The sequence below is a fragment of the Mustela lutreola genome, chromosome 8 (genome assembly GCF_030435805.1).
Source record: "Mustela lutreola isolate mMusLut2 chromosome 8, mMusLut2.pri, whole genome shotgun sequence".
Lineage (NCBI taxonomy): Eukaryota > Metazoa > Chordata > Mammalia > Carnivora > Mustelidae > Mustela > Mustela lutreola.
Window position 1 is genome coordinate 79,042,430 of NC_081297.1, and position 16,877 is coordinate 79,059,306.

At 32.4% G+C, this 16,877-nt stretch overlaps 1 protein-coding gene across 2 annotated transcripts in view; it reads left to right on the forward strand.

Moving 5' to 3' along the window:
* Positions 1-16,877, forward strand: part of ETNK1 (ethanolamine kinase 1) — a 67,516-nt gene that overhangs the window by 34,372 nt on the left and 16,267 nt on the right. For both annotated transcript variants that reach the window (XM_059185759.1, XM_059185758.1), the window contains exons 3-5: positions 2,773-2,913; positions 5,642-5,784; positions 14,884-14,967. In XM_059185759.1, the coding sequence (XP_059041742.1) occupies positions 2,773-2,913; positions 5,642-5,784; positions 14,884-14,967 (368 nt within the window). The remainder of the gene's footprint in view (positions 1-2,772; positions 2,914-5,641; positions 5,785-14,883; positions 14,968-16,877) is intronic.

The window sequence follows — 16,877 nt, forward strand, 5'->3', positions numbered from 1 at the left end:
GGGGCCTTTGGTTTTGGGATCAAGGTAATGCTGGCTTCATAAAATGAGTTTGGAAGTGTTCCTTCCATTTCTATTTTTTGGAACAGTTTCAGAAAAATAGGTATTATTTCTTTAAATGTTTGGTAGAATTCCCCTGGGGAGCCATCTGGCCCTGGGCTCTTGTTTGTGGGAGATTTTTGATTACTGCTTCAATTTCTTTGCTGGTTATGGGTCTGTTTAGGTTTTCTTTTTCTTCCTGGTTCAGTTTTGGTAGTTTATATGTCTCTAGGAATGCATCCATTTCTTCCAGATTGTCTAATTTGCTGGTGTATAGTTGCTCATAATATGTTTTTGTAATTGTTTGTATTTCTTTGGTGTTGGTTGTGATCGCTCCTCTTTCATTCATGATTTTATTACTTTGGGTCCTTCCTTTTTTCTTTCTGATAAGCCTGGCCAGGGGTCTATCAGTCTCACTAATTCTTTCAAAGAACCTCCTCCTAGTTTCATTGATGTCCTACTGTTGTTTTGGTTTCTGGTTCATTGACTTCTGCTCTGATCTTTATTATTTCTCTTAACTGCTGGGTTTAGGCTTTAATTGCTATTCTTCAGTTCCTTTAGGTGTAGGGTTAGGTTCTGTGTTTGAGACCTTTCTTGTTTCTTGAGAAAGACTTGTATTGCTCTGTATTTTCCTCTTAGGATTGCATTTGCTGAAACCAAAAGAGTTTGAACAGTTGTGTTCTTATTTTCATTTGTTTCCATGAATTTTTAAAATTGTTCTTTCTTTAATTTTATGGTTGACCCATTCATTCTTTAGTAGGATGCTCTTAGCATCCATGCATTTGAGTTCTTTCCAACTTTTCTCTTGTGATTTAGTTCCAGTTTCAAAGCATTGTGGTCTGAAAATATGCAGGGACCTAGTCTTTTGGTACCTGTTGAGACCTGATTTATGACCCAGGTTGTAATCTGTTCTGGAGAAGGTTCCATTTGCACTAGAGAAGAATGTGTATTCTGTTGCTTGGGAATGGAATGTTCTAAATATATTTGTGATGTCTGTCTGGGCCAGTGTGTCATGTAAAGCCCTTATTTCCTTGCTGATCTTTTGCTTAAATGATCTGTCCATTTCAATGAGGGTTAGGTGTTGAAGTCCCCTTCTATTATTGTATTATTGTCCATATGTTTCTTTGATTTTTTTATTCATTGGCTTATATAATTGGCTGCTCCCATGTTAGGGGCATAAATATTTATAATTGTTAGATCTTTTTAATGGATAGACCTATTAAGTATGACACAGTGTCCTTCCTCGTCTCTTACAGTCTTTGGTTTAAAATCTAATTTGATATGAGGATTACCACCCCAGCTTTCTTTGGATGTCTGTTAGCATGATAAATGTTTTTTCAACACCTCACTTTAAATCTGGAGCTGTCTTTGCATCTAAATTTAGTGTCTTGCAGACAGCATATCAGTGGGTCTTGGTTTTTTTTTAACCAACCTGACACCCTGTGTCTTGATTGTGGCATTTAGTCCATTTACATTCAGGGTAACTATTGAAAGATACGAATTTAATGCCATTGTATTGCCTATAAGGTGACTGTTACTGTATATTGTCTGTTCTTTTCTGGTCTATGTTACTTTTGGGCTTTCTCTCTGCTTAGAAGGATCCCTTTCAATATTTCCTGTAGAGCTGGTTTGGTGATTGCAAATTCTTTTAGTTTCTGTTTTGTCCTGGAAGCTTTTTATCCCTCCTTCTATTTTCAGTGACAGCCTAACTGAAGAAAGTATTCTTAGCATATTTTTCTCATTTAGTACCCTGAATATATCATGCCAATTCTTTCTGGCTTGTCAGGTCCCTGTGCAGAGGTCTGCTGACAATCTAATGTTTCTACCCTTGTAGGTTACAGACCTCTTGTCCCAATGTGCTTTCAGGATTTTCTCTTTACTTTGAGATTTGTTAAGATTTCCTATTAGATGTTGGGGTGTTGACTTATTTTTATTGATTTTGAGGGGGTTCCCTGGGCTTCCTGGATTTTGATGCCTGTTTTCTTCCCCAAATTAGGGAAGTTCTCTGCTATAATTTGCTGCAGTATACCTTCTGCCCCCCTCTCTCTTTCTTCTTCTTGGATCCCAATTATTCAAATATTATTTCACCTTATGATATCATTGATCTTTTATTCCCCCCTCGTGATCCACCTTATTTCTGTTTTGTGTGCTTATTCTTATGTTAATGTTTGCTGTTGCTGGTTCTACAGATACAGCTTCAAATTATTTTATTGTTGAATAAAGAAGATTAATTCTGACATCATAGAATCTTAATGTTTGTTCAGGAAATTTGTCTTTAACACAGTTATAAGAATGAACTTCTGTAACCCATTTTTCTTCCCAGTTACCTTTTTACTTTAGTCCCCTTTGTCCTTTAATCTCATTGACGAGGCTCAAACTTTAAATGTATCTCAGATTAATGTCTAATATGGGCTTTGAAATTATTTATAATTGTGTTTGGTCCTAACCATTGTTTATGTAATCAGAATAGACCACCTACTTGCAGACATTGAGCCTCTTTTGGACACAATATTTATTCACTGAATTAATTGTAGGTGTTTCTTCCTACTAATGCTTTAAACATTTCCTTGCCTTTCCTTTGTGAGAGTTGACTTGACAAATTATTTTGACTCTTATATTAGGTAAAAATGCAATCATGTTATAAAATGAATGCACACTAAGTTAGTTTACTCATGAATAGACACGAACTTTATGATGCTTAACATTTTCTTTTTATGCTGCTTTGTTTTAAAACAGGCTAATAGCACGTCAGCTTGCTAAAATCCATGCTATCCATGCACACAATGGCTGGATTCCCAAATCTAATCTATGGCTAAAGATGGGAAAATATTTCTCTCTCATTCCCACAGGATTTGCAGATGAAGATCTTAATAAAAGGTAAATTTACCATTACATTTGAAATTGTTTTACCTTGTTTTGCTATGAAGTTTTCGAGAATGCTTACAGGTTTTTGTATATATAATCTGGTTAGGTTGCTGTCTTTGCATTTGATTAAGTTTGCACTGATTTCATTTGACTCTCAGGTGGCACTGCGTTAATATGACTGTCTACCTCAGCCAACTCAAAAACAAAACAGGACAACAACAACAAAACCCTACAAAAGCGTGGGATAGAGGTGGGGAGTGGGTAGAGGTGACCAGCCAAGAAACAAATATAGAACATTTATTTGGAAGTAAATACAGTGATTGCTATGAGTGGTACTTTTTGCATAGAATGAGTTGGCCATGGAGCCCTTTTTATAAGAATTCTTTTTTTTCAAAGCTGTTTTAAATAGACCTAGAGATTTGCTTTGGGGCAGTGTAGTAATATTAGAGTGTGAAAAAGTTTAGGTTGTCTTAGTTTACTGAGACTATTCAAGTCCTAGATTATGAGGTTGAAAAATCAATTACTGGAGTCCTACTCAGCTTTTGTAAATCTGACTCCCCAGGTTCCAAGTAAGGTAATTCATTATTTTTTATTAAAAATTTATAAATTAGCATTTAGAATCTAAATTATATGAACATGTTTTTATAGTGTGATTATTATTGGTACAAAAATTAGGAATTCTGTTTTCTCCTTTATATCCAAAACATACTCCCAACTCTTGTATTCAGGAATTTTTCATTTTAAGAATAATAGAGACAGGCAGGACCTATAGAGTTTTTCTTATTTCTTACAATTCATAATTCTTTTTACTTCTTATAATTCATTGCTCTGTTGAGTTATTATTTCAGAGTTTAGTTTGATTCACTCAGTGAATATGTTTTTATTTGTAGGTAGTTTATCAAACTCTGAATTTGTTAGGAATAGTATACCCTTTTAACTGAGATAGGCAGACATCTGCAAATGTGTCAGTTGTGCTAGATACCCAGGAAATGACAAAATTCTCTTTTGAAGTAACTATTTTATTGAAAAATTTAAAAATCATGAAGAAGTAGGTGACAGTAGTGAATGTATGGTTTTCTCAACTTTTTGAGATATATCAGTATAGTATTGTGTAGGTTAAGAGTACAAGATTGTGAACCAGACTGCCTAGGATGAAGCCGTAATTCTGCCACTGAATAGTTCTGCTGTGATGGGGCGCCTGGGTGGCTCAGTGGGTTAATAAAGCCTCTGCCTTTGGCTCAGGTCATGATTCCAGGTCCTGGGATCAAGCCCCGAATCAGGCTCTCTGCTCAGCAGGGAGCCTGCTTCCCCCTCTGTCTCTGCCTGCCTCTCTGCTTACGTGTGATCTCTGTCTGTCAAATAAATTAATAAAATCTTTTAAAAAAGAAAATAGTTCTGCTGTTTTATCTTAGGCAAAATTAAAATGGAAATAATAAGAATAGTATATTTACCCATTAGAGTTTTTATGAGGGTTAATTGAGTTAGTATATACAACATATGTAGAACAGCATGCAAAAAGCACCCTGCCCTAATAGATAATCTAAAACTAAAACTTTAAAAACAATTAAAACATTAAAAAATCTGTTCACATTCTGTTCCTTTTTGTTTGTATATGATTGTAATTATCATGTTCAATCCTTTCAGTTCTGTTACTTCTAGTCAACTCTGTACCTTTCAAATAGATTTCTTGAACCATTGCATCATCTTGAAAAAAGTATATAAGGGTTATTTTTGGTAGCTGTATGTAAAGAAGAATACAGTAGTGGAATAATAACAGGCAGCAACCACCTCAATAGGCAAATTCATTAAAGTTAAGTTCACTGATAGAGAATCTTTATTATATTGTAAAATGGAAAAGTAAGGCTGCAATTTGAGAGACTGTTGAGAGAGAATGAAGAAAACAGTGCTAAAGGGAGAGAAAGAATAAATTAACAGCAATTTTTAAAGCCAGATGGTGCTATTGAGGAATGAGTGGTAGCACCATATTTTTGTTTCATTTTACTTTTATCAAATGAATATACATGTGGTGTAATGAAGAGTTCAGAAGACCGAAGAATTAAAAAGCCGTGATTTCCAGTCCTGTTTGCCACTCTACCTACCATACTTCCCAGGCTCACTATTCTGAGACCGTTTCTATAATAGATCATGGAGTATTCTATGATATGATTATCATAGATAATGTCTATGATTATCATAGAATTGATAAGGTTTATCAATAGTAGTTGTCTGTTGACTGTGATAGGTAAATTTAGCTGATTTGTACTGCATTCACCCTTCAAAGCTTGAAATAGATGTTTTAGTTCTTTATTTTTTTCTTTCTTTATTTTTTTTTTTTGATGTTTTAGTTCTTTAATAAACTGTCTTGTAGCTTTAAATAATATACTTCTTTTTATTGAACTTTTTTTGTCTTGGAGACAAATGTAAAACATTTAGAATAGTGCTTACTAAATGTTATCTATTAAGTATATGTATTACTTTTCTCCTCCAATTTTGTAATAACAGATTTTTTACTTTACTGCCCTGCATTTTAACTTGCTTAGTTTGTTTTACTCGTATTAAGTTCATTAAGTAAAGATTTTCCTTTATTCCAGCTTTTGTAATAATTCGCTTGGTTTAATTCAGGAGTCTATGTAATTGAATGGAAAGAATTCATTAAAAATAGATGTTAGTCTTTAAACGTGAAAAAAGTCATTAATATAAGCAATATATAACTTTTTTTTTTTTTTTTTTAAACTAAAAGGTTTTTAAGTGATATCCCAAGCTCTCAGATTCTTCAGGAAGAAATGACTTGGATGAAGGAGATTCTTTCCAACCTGGGCTCACCTGTTGTGCTTTGCCATAATGACCTATTGTGTAAGAATATAATCTACAATGAGAAACAAGGTAGGTATCTGACCTTAGCAGTAAGTAAAGTTGATTTCTTTGATGTTCTTAATGGTCCTTTGATCTTTATACTGCTAAATTTAATTCATATGTAAGGATTAAAAACATGAAGTCTAAAAGATTTTCTTTTAGGTTGTAAAGTCATGGTAACTGTTAAATTAGGAATATATATTCTCTATATATTTGTATAAATTATGTTTCTTAGAAAATTTGTGGTTCTTGTTAAGAGTTTTAAATGAAAAATGATGAAATGACTTTGTTTTTAAATTTAACTGTGAAACCTATTTGGTAATTCGTGGTTTGAAAATGTACCTGCTTGTAATGGGGGTTATTGAAAAACCAACTGACATTGCACTGGTCTTAATAAATACAGAATTTTCTCAGTATTGGGAAGGACAACAGTATTAGAAGCAAATATGTTTCCAGATTTTCTATTACCTGTTGATTCTGATTTGTTAGATATTTTGATTAAGGAGAGAGCCACATATGGAGTAAATGTTATTTGTACTTGTTGAAATTTATATCTGTTAAAGTAATCAAGAAGCTTTGGAAATAGTTTTAGTAATTTTGAGATACAGATAGTGATAGTTTTTGGTGAAATGTTTTCTGTGATTGTTCATATCTTGGTGTATTCAAATTCTCTGTTTCCGTATTTAAGAGACACTGGTTGTATTATATTATTGGATAAAGTGGTTTGAGGTTTGGTTGCTAAAATGTAGATGCCCCTTCAATGCTGAATTGAAATTTGAAAATACAGTTTTGGTTGAAGGATTATTAGTATTAATTCAAAAAGTCTGAAACTGTGAAACTTGCATTTTAAAGGAAACCAGTTTTGAGAATAGGCATTATAGTTGGAAGACTATTTTCATTCAAAATTGTGCTTTTGTAAGGATACTAAAGTCAAACAGTTTGATTAAGTGGTCATAATACTATGAAATTACTATTGTGACCATTCTTAATAGATTTTAAGTTGTTACTGTTCAATGCAAAGGTGGTTTATATTTATAACTAACTTTTACTTGAAGAAATCAACCAAAGAGCACTGTCAAGGATGGTAGATTGAAGCACGTATTCTTAAAAATATGTTTGAATACATTTTATATTTTAGTGTGGATTAGAGATTCTATTTTTTAAAAATACATTGAGCTGACATCTTTATTTTGAATGTTGTGAAGTCTTTGTATGGAAACTTAAAAAAAAAAAAATCTTCCGGTGTACCCTAAACCATGGTGTACTTGACAGTGTTCTTTATTATTTATTGTCGATAAATTATATATAATTGTTATGTATAGAATATGTTATATACTAGTAACCAAATCTCAATGCCATTTGTGAGACAGAGAAAGGTATTAGTTATACATTAAAACAATGTATTAGCTTTTAAGCTCAGTGCAAGACCAAATAACACATCCTATATAATGGAATTTCAAGTGAGGGACTTCATCTTGTTGAAGTGGACACTCAGCTTTATTTTTAACTGCAAGTTAATCAAAGAGAATCTGTTATTTCCTTTGGAATATATTTTAACTTTTCATATTTTTATTTTATAAGTTTCTTTTGCATATTCATTTCACAGAGCAAACTTATTTATAAAACTAAAATATAAGGGACCAAAAAAATCAGATTACTTTGTCTTAGGTATTAAAAAAATACATTTTTACTTTCAATCAGTTGCCTATCTAAACTGTTGATCAGTGATATGAAAAGTTCTCATATTTTCAGACAGAATCTTTCTGTTTCAGTTTGACGCTAAGATTTTAAGATTGTCATTTGCTTATTTTACCAGGAGTTACCTAAATCATATTTTTGTGCCTAATTTTTCTTCCCTACACAGAAGAATGAATTTCACAGTTCAACAAATGTAACTATTTTGTGTATTTTTTTTTTAGAGTTTTCCTTTCTTCAAGAGTCTACTGTGTACCATTTGTTTCTTCTTGTCTTTGTGGTTATATTTGTGTGTTAGTTATGGATATGTTTCTGTTATTTTTCCTTACCAGTGGTTTTATAGTATCTTTTAGGAAGGCAAGTTTGGACTTTATGGCATCCACTAAAAAAAAGAATCAATTGCTATGTGATTAGTTGATACATAGCATTAAGAAAATACAGTTGGAATGTTCAAGTAGAATCTAAAACTCATGAGAGTGTGGCAGAAGCTTTGTTCCTTGTATTATTATGTGTTTCAAATTAGGAGCTAATTGTTTAAAATAATATAACTGTATGACATATTTGCCTTTAGTTATAAGGAGAAGATAGCGTTCCTTGTGCTTAAGGAATTATAAACTATAAATTTAGTTATTAATGAACAAAGTTTAGACTATAGATTTAGTACTTACAGCTGCAATCTCAACGAGGTTAATTATAATTAGAACTAGGAACCGCAAAAATTCTTTACCTTAACTGGTTAACTTGTTATAGTATCTATAAGCTAAGGGTGATGTGTTTTGAGATTAAAATAATTTTTACATTGAATAAGTAAGTTGCATATTATATTCACAGATGCGTTTAATTTTTTATCACTTGTTAAGTCATTCATGTGGTTTGAGTTCAGCACTTCACTATTTTGTACCCACTTGAATTAAAAATATATAAATATAATAAGATGAAAGCCGAGAGATGGGCTTTAACATCATCAAGCTCAGTATCTCTCTGTAGTATGTTTCAGACCCTTCATTTCTCAGAAGTGCAGATTTTAGTTAAACTTCATGAATTCATACTGGATCAACTTGTAGTCTCCACTGTAACTTTCAACCATAATAACTTAGATTTTTTATATTGTCACCAGATTAAACATTTCTAAGTAACTCTTAAAAGCAGATGTCTTAGAGCTTAGTTACAACTAAGAGAAGTTGGAAAGAATGTAGATGTTGGAACTGGTGCACTTAGGTTCACATTCTTGCTCAATCACATACAGAACTAGGTGATACTAGGCAAATTATTATTTTTTTTTGTAAGATGTTATCGTTATCTCTTACACCTGATGTGGGGCTTGGATTTAGACCTGCGAGGTCTAGCATGCTATATGCTTCACTGATTGAGCCAGCCAGGCACCTGCTTTGTATCTCTTTATTAAGTGCTTATATTTGATTCTTGACTTTCTGCACCAGAATCACCCAAGGTAGTTGGAAAAAATGAAGTTTTCTGGATTCCATCTAAGAACAAGAATTTCTATAGATGGTTTTAGGAATCTGCATATTTAACAGGTTTCCATGGAGTTTTTATACTTTTTAATAATTTAGAACTTTTAATTTGCTTTATTTCTAATTTAGAGGTAATACCTACTTAAAATGGTTGCTGACAAAATTTTAGATCATGTATATAAAGTATGTAGCATTGGAGTAGGTACTTGGTAGCACACAGCTGCTGCTATTATAATAGGGGTTGGCAAACTTTTTCTCTAAGGTGAAGATAGTACATATTTTAGTCTTTGTGTACCATATTACAGCCTCTTTTGAAACTGTTCAACTCCTTTGTAGCACAAACACAGCCACAGATAATACATTAATAAATGCATGTGACTGTGTTCTACACTATTTACAAAACCACACAGTGGACTGGGTTTAGCCTGAGCATACATAGTTTGCCAACCTCTTTATTATGTTTATAGGATGCATTTTACAAAATGTACTTGATTCTGAAAAAGTGAAAATAGTTACATAAGCCAATGGTTGACTGTGTCTCATAACTAGGGCAATTATGGCTTATAGGTATGAAATGACAATTCAGTTTGTCTTTAAGCGCAGCTTCCAGATTTTATCTTAAGTCTAACTTGAGTGACTAAAGTTTAAATATGTATATATGTTTGTGTGTATGAATGTGTAAGTACATATTTATACACACACACATACACAAAGACTGTGAGCACCTGCAGTTTATATAGGCTTCTGCACCTGTGAATGTTACAGGAGATGGTAGGCATCACAGGAAGAAATACTGCCTCTACCTGTTCTCACCATGTCAGTTGACAGGACACAGGAATGTGGGAGAAGAGTGAGCTTCCTTTCTGAAGGTGATGGTAGCTGTCAAGATTTTTGAAAAGTTAGTGCCAGGAATTAGGTGGTTGGTAAACAACGGCCCATTCCTTGCCTTCAGTGAAATGACATCTTAAAAAGGTAAGGAAAGAATACTTAATGATATGATGATAGAATTTATTACGTAGTAAGAGAACCGGAAGCAGTGTTCTTGCTTCCAGAACTGTCAGTCATGTTTTAAATTAATCATTATTTTTAAAAAGAATTTATTAAGTAGAATGAATTGTAGTATTGCTTATAGACTGACTTCAATTCTAGTATTTTAATTTCAACTTAGACTAACTGACTTCAATTCTAATATTTTAATTTCAACTAACCCTTTTAACTGCTGCCATGTTAGAAGTTAATTGCTAAAGCTTTTGAGTATGTTTTCTCATGTCTTGGTGCTCTGTCTGAATGTTTATTGGTAGCTGTTTCATTTCTCTCCCTCTCCCCATTTCTTCATTAAAAGGTCATATAAAGATCTAATACAGAAATTTAAATTTTAGTAATGGTAGTCATTGATTTTTTTTCTCTCACTATCATTGAAATACAAGATGCTGATTTACAGCTATTTTAAAGAAATATACATGAGTGGAAGAAAAAGAAAGCTTTTTCTGGGAATTATACTGTAAATCAGGTTTTTCTTTAGAGTTTACACATTTACACATTATAAATAAAAAATGTGTGAGGCACCATTCTCAGTCACTTGATTGGCTCTAAATCTTCCCACTCTAGTTAGTATTCATGAAAGATATTGTGGTTTGGTTGTCTCATTGATATTTTAATGACAGGTTTTTTGTTGTTGGTTTTGTTTTAAAATTTAAGTAAATACAAATTTATTTTTGTATTTGGTAACCTGTACTTTCCAAGGTGAACTTTTTATGAAGGAGTCTTAACCTTGTTTAACGTGTATTCTGGTTACTGTTTACCATCAAATAAAATACCCTTAAAATCAAGTTATCGAAAGCTTAAATGGACTATAAAAACCTGAACTATAAAGGAAGAGCTGCCTAAAATAGTTACTAGCTCAGTGTTCTTTCATTCATTCATCCCACTATATGTCCAAGCATATACGTGGATAAGAATGTCAGAAATGACATACTTTGTTCTTAGTGTTTAATGCTTATTCCTTCTTTGCCACTACCCATTTAAATATGTGTGTTATGATTGTGTCTAGCATTCTGTGCAAAGCCCTCCATTTATAAGCATTTAAATACTTACTGTCTGCTAGAGATTACTGTGTGGATTGCATGATGAACAACTAAAGGGACCTAGTGTCCTTCCAGGAAGCCATATTCCATGTAGTGGAGGAGTCAGATCATGAAACAGATATTTATGTTCATAATGATGAGCATTGTGGTGAAGGTATACACAGGTACTACTGGACCACCAGAGTGAGGGATGAAGGGAAAGTTTCTCAGAGCAGAATATTCCCTTTCTTTGTATGAGAGAAAAAGCATTTTGCTAACAGTACTGTAATTGGTTATTTTTTCTCTTTGTTCTCTTTCTGCCTTACCTAACACTGCAGAGTAAGTAGAGTGAGTCGAAAAGGTTTTCAAGTTCTCATATTGGTTATTTTAGTTTTTATTTTTATCCCTTTCTCCTTAACAAAATAAGGGAATCCAAACAAATGTAGCATGTGAATTTTATAGCCTTAATTAATAAATTAATTTTGGGGGTTTTGAAGTACTTTAAAAATTGGCTGTTTTCAGCTGTACTAAGATTTGAACAACTAAACTCAGTAATGTGTGGATTTCATTTCTGTGTAGATACACAGGAAATAAAGTAATGAAAAGAAAAATGTAGCTTTTGAAAAATTGGGATATAATGTTATTCTTTAATCTTATGATTTACCCATTATGTGCATTCAGTGTGCTAATTATATAAAGATAAATAATACATAGTCTTAACCCTTAAAGCAATGCTTCTTTACTTTTTTAGAGGTCAGGGATCCCTTGAGTTATCTAGAAATTTGAGAAGGCCCTCAGAAAATGAACATACATATAAAATTTTGTAAAAAAAAATTTAGGGAGTAGTCTCATTTTTTTCCATCCTTGAAACCTCAATTAAAAATTCATGTCTTAAAGAATTTAACAAGGTAGTTGTCTCATATGAGCAATTAATTATTAATAGTGATGTGGATGTTCCTTTAAACAATTGGAAATTTAAGAAATCAGAAGTTAGATTTATGCAAGGAAAAAAGTTTTCTGTTAGTAGGAAACCATTTTACAGTAATTTGATTTTTCTGGCACCCAAAATAAGTGAAGTAGGCCTCTTTAATTTTATTTTGTTGCAAAAGATTAAATTTAAGGTTGAGTTCCACTTTGTTTGCAATAGTTTGAAAAAAGAATAGTTAATACAGATTTTTTTAAAAAACAATTTTCCTTTTAAGCTTTGTGTCTTGTAAAATGTGAGTTTGCCAAATTTTCTTCATCTGCTACAGATTAGGTATGCCATTGTTGCTGCCATGTGGCGGCGCACCCCGTGCTTCTTAAACGCACTGACTGGAGGTTTATCGCATCACTTGTTCACATGCACGGAGCCTGGTAACAGCCTCATCTGTATCTTGTTAGCTTCATTTTCTTATTTTTTAAATTTCATTATTTATAAACTCAACATTGCATTTAAAAATAAAGGCTAGTTTTAATGAATTAATGCTACTACAAAAAGTCATTGCTAAAATTTTCATACTGAAACGGATTTTTAGCTTTTGTTAAAATGATCTATGCTTTATTTAAATTGTATTTACAAGCAGGCATTTTTACCTGCCATTTTAACTGTATTTGCCAAACTCTAAATATAATTTTGAAAATTGAAATTGAAGCTTCTGTTTATGTGGCAAAAGTAAGCTTCAGGACTGGGCTGTGTATTTTTATTGGCATGTAACAGTTAATATGAGCTCTACAAGAATTTGTGTTTAAAGAGTTAAAGCAATCAACAGCTGCAATTTAAAAAAACCTGTGTATTAAAACTGTTTGGTTGGCTCAGCTGTGCAACCTGTTGAATCTTCTTGAATCCTGATTTCTTAAGGCTGGCTGGATAGGTATATCCCAGATCACTGTTTATTAATTAGTCTCTTATCTATTGACAATTTTGTTTAGGGAATTCATAATCTTTTTAAACTGTCATTTTTTTCCTTCTGAAAGTAATGTTTATTGTAAGTAGTTTAAAATACAAGGGAAAAAAGGTCACTTGTCTCTCACCTGTAAAGAAACCAGTTGAAACGTATTGTTTTGGTTAATTTCCATTCATCTTTTCCCCCCTATGCATTATGTGTTCTTTTCTCTCTCTCCAGGCATAATATTTTAATAATTTGGATCACTGTGTTTACTCTTTTGTATCTTTTTTTCATATAACATTTGTAATTTTCCTGGTCATCAAATAATTTTTGAAAATGAAACTTTTATCGCTTCTCGGCCTTTTGGCTAAGATTAAGTTTGAAAATGAAACTTTTTTTCATGGGTGCAGAGTATTTAATCACGATGGTGGTCTTCACCCTCTTATTCCCAGTGGTATCTAGAACAAACTCACTTCTATTCTGCAATTTAGTAAAGTGATTTGGTTAACTTTAAGACTTTCTGTGGGATAGTTTTTTGAATTTAAGACTATAATACTTGTGATGGTTGAATAGCAGTGATTTATTATAGTCACCAACATTTTAAAACTTTATATTTATTTTGTCAGTGTGTAGATTTTGATAACGGTTTTGATACTCTGGAGATGCTCACTTAATTTACTCTAGACTTGACTGTTATTTATACAAATTCAGAATTACATACTAATGCAATTACATTAAAAACTTTTTTGCTTTTATGTAAAATACTCCATTTGCCATGATATTTTTGTGTTATGTAATTCTCTTTTTCTGAGTTTGGATATGATCAACATATACCCCTAAATTAAACATATATATATCTGTATCAAGATGATATAGTTCAAGAGTTCTTTTATTTAGGAAATGCCATTTCGTGCAGACCAGGAGTTTGTTTCGTTCCTTTAGTTTGATGTTTAAAAGACAGTGTAACTAGGCATTTGCTATGCATTTTCTCAATATAAGCTGCTTAGAAACTGTTCTTACAGCCATCTCTGTTCGTGTATCCATTTTAACTGTATGACCCTGTAAGCCTTTGAGTTTGTGATGCCTGGTGTTGACAGTGACCCATTTTTATTTTTATTTTTTTAACGTCTCTAACTTTCTCTCTCTCTCTCAAACTTTTTCTCTTATCTCTCTTTAAGAAGGACCTACATCTTTGTTGAGACAAACCCTCTATAATACTTAGTACTCAAAAATGAATGTTCCTGAGCAGGAGTCTGTCTCTTGGGCTGGTGGAACAGGATTGTCTTTGGAGAAATATAATGAAATATGCATATATATTTAGCATTAATTTAGACTAGGAATCTAGCTTATGTAAAAATTTCTCAAATTAAAAAAAGTTTATTATAAATGACTGTACCTTTGTTTTTTTTAAAAGATAAAACAACCACCTTAATGCTGCTCAGGTATGCTATTAGAAATCTTATTTACGTAGCATTGCAGGAAAATCAGAATTTATAGCAACTAATTTCTTAAATTAGGTATATTGTTAAGTTTGTAATCAAGTATGATAGTGTAATTGCAGGGTTCACAGAATTTAAGTCTTTTAAAGTTTATATTTGATTTATATATGTAAAGTAGCTTGTCAGTTTACTTTCAGAGTATCATACTTTGTTAAAATTGAGATAGCTTATTAACAGTTTTCAAAGATTAACTGTTCATTTCTAATTAAACTTGAATTTTTAAGTGACTGATGCCCCCTTGTGGTGAAAGAGATATTTTGGTTTTGTTTGAATTTGGAGAATGATTATTTTGACTTTTCTTTAATATAGTGGACATTAATGTTCACAGAGAAGCTGTTGACAGTATATAATTTGAATTTTGTAAAGCTCATTGCCATAAAATTCACAGCCTTACCCTGTATTGTCTCAGAAGTGCATGTAACCAAGCACATACAATGAGACAAAATTTTGGAAGCTGTTAATTACAAATAGCATAGGGATTTTCTCATCTTATATATGATTTCTTATGTCTTTGTTTTTGTGTCTCACATAGGTGATGTACAGTTCATTGATTATGAATATTCTGGATACAACTACTTGGCATATGATATCGGAAATCATTTCAATGAATTTGCAGGTAAAATCCAAGCTTAACTAGTGGAGCAACATATATAACTTTGAAATGATACCTTTAGAATTGTTTTTTTGGTTTGAAGTTTTTCCTTTGAGAAGTTCACCTGGGAGTAGGAACAATATTTTTTAACCTTTTTCTGACGTTGTTCTTTGTTTTTCTTTATTATTGGAGGAAGGAGAAGAGATGATCCTTTCCTTAGTTCCTTAAGGAAAATAAGAAAAGAACTAATACTTGTGGCTTAGAGTAAGACCTGATGTAGTATAAGGTGCTTCATAAATCTCATCTGGTTTTTTCCTTCACATTCTTGTAAGTTGGGTTATTCCCAGTTTACAAATGGAGAAAGTAATTTACCAAGATCACAGTAAAATACAGAGAACTAGGATTTAAAATTACAAAATTATTTCAAAGACTTTGTTATTTTCATGGTATACCTGAACTTTAGGAATAAGAAGCTCAATAATTTTTTTTTTTTTGTCTTTGGCTATGAATAATTGTAAAGCTTTCCATTTTACCCCTGAAAATTAGTCTTTTATCACTCTCAAGTATAGAAGTTTCAGGTTTATTTTAAAGGGAATTAATTTAAAATACATTTTATGAGTATATTTGGAAACACACAAAATGTTCTAAAACTAAAGATTAGGAAATTCTCCTATATGGTTTATACTTAGTAGGAACTTTTCATTGCTGAATTTGTATTTGTATATATTCATGCATTTCTATATTTTCATATACTTTAGGTTATGACTAGGAAAAAATTAGAAAGGGTTTTAATTTACATGTTTTCAGTTATTTCCCTATACCAAACTTTTCATATACATGCTAATATCCCCACACATGTGCTGTATATATTTTCACATATCTGTAGGGAGGGAGAGAGCTGTGTGTATATGAGATGACTAGGAAAAAATTGGAAACATGTTTTCAGTTATTTCCCTATACCAAACTTTTCATACGCATGCTAATATCTCCACTCATGTGCTGTATATATTTTCATGTATCTGTAGGGAGGGAAGAGAGCTGTGCGTGTATGAGATACCACCATATCCTTGTTAGTATGATGGGTATTCACTGCTATGGATCTGAAAGAGGAAACTACGGTGATCCTAGTATGATTTTCTGTAGGAAAAAAATCAAGCTAAAGCTTTCAAGTTAGGTAGAATTTGAGATGTGCAGGTAGAACAAAAGGAAGGCACTGCAGGAAGGAGGAAGAAAATGTTAGGGTGAATATACCTGCTTGTAGGATATAAACTCATGAAGGAGAATTTAGGGGTTGGGTTATAAGACCAAGTAAGTAAAGTTTGGATCAACTTATGAAGAACGTTGAGTGTTAGGCAAAATACTATGAACTTTATTTTTTGTTAGCATTTTTCAAACTGCACATCTTTTTTTTTTTTTTTTAAGATTTTATTCATTTATTTGACAGAGAGAGATCACAAGTAGGCAGAGAGGCAGGCAGAGAGAGAGAGGAGGAAGCAGGCTCCCTGCTGAGCAGAGGGCCCGATGCGGGACTCGATCCCAGGACCCTGAGATCATGACCTGAGCCAAAGGCAGTAGCTTAACCCACTGAGCCACCCAGGTGCCCCTCAAACTGCACATCTTAAAACCAAATTTGTGGGGTAATTATTTTAAAGCAGGGAATGGAGAAGGAAAGAATTAGAAAATATCAGAGTTGAAGGTATAGTTAGGGTACATATTTTTTGTAGAACTTAATGGTAAGGGAGTGTATCAGGTTTCAATATAAAATGTATTTCTTACTCTGTGAGTAATGGTAAAAATGTTTTTAGAGCTGCAGTTCTAGGAAATGCTCTAAATATTATTAGTGTGCAAAAGAATTTCCTGAAGTGCTTCTTAAAATGAAGATTTGGGGCTTCTGTGGGTGGTTGAAGGTTTCACACTTTAAGGAGAAATTGAAG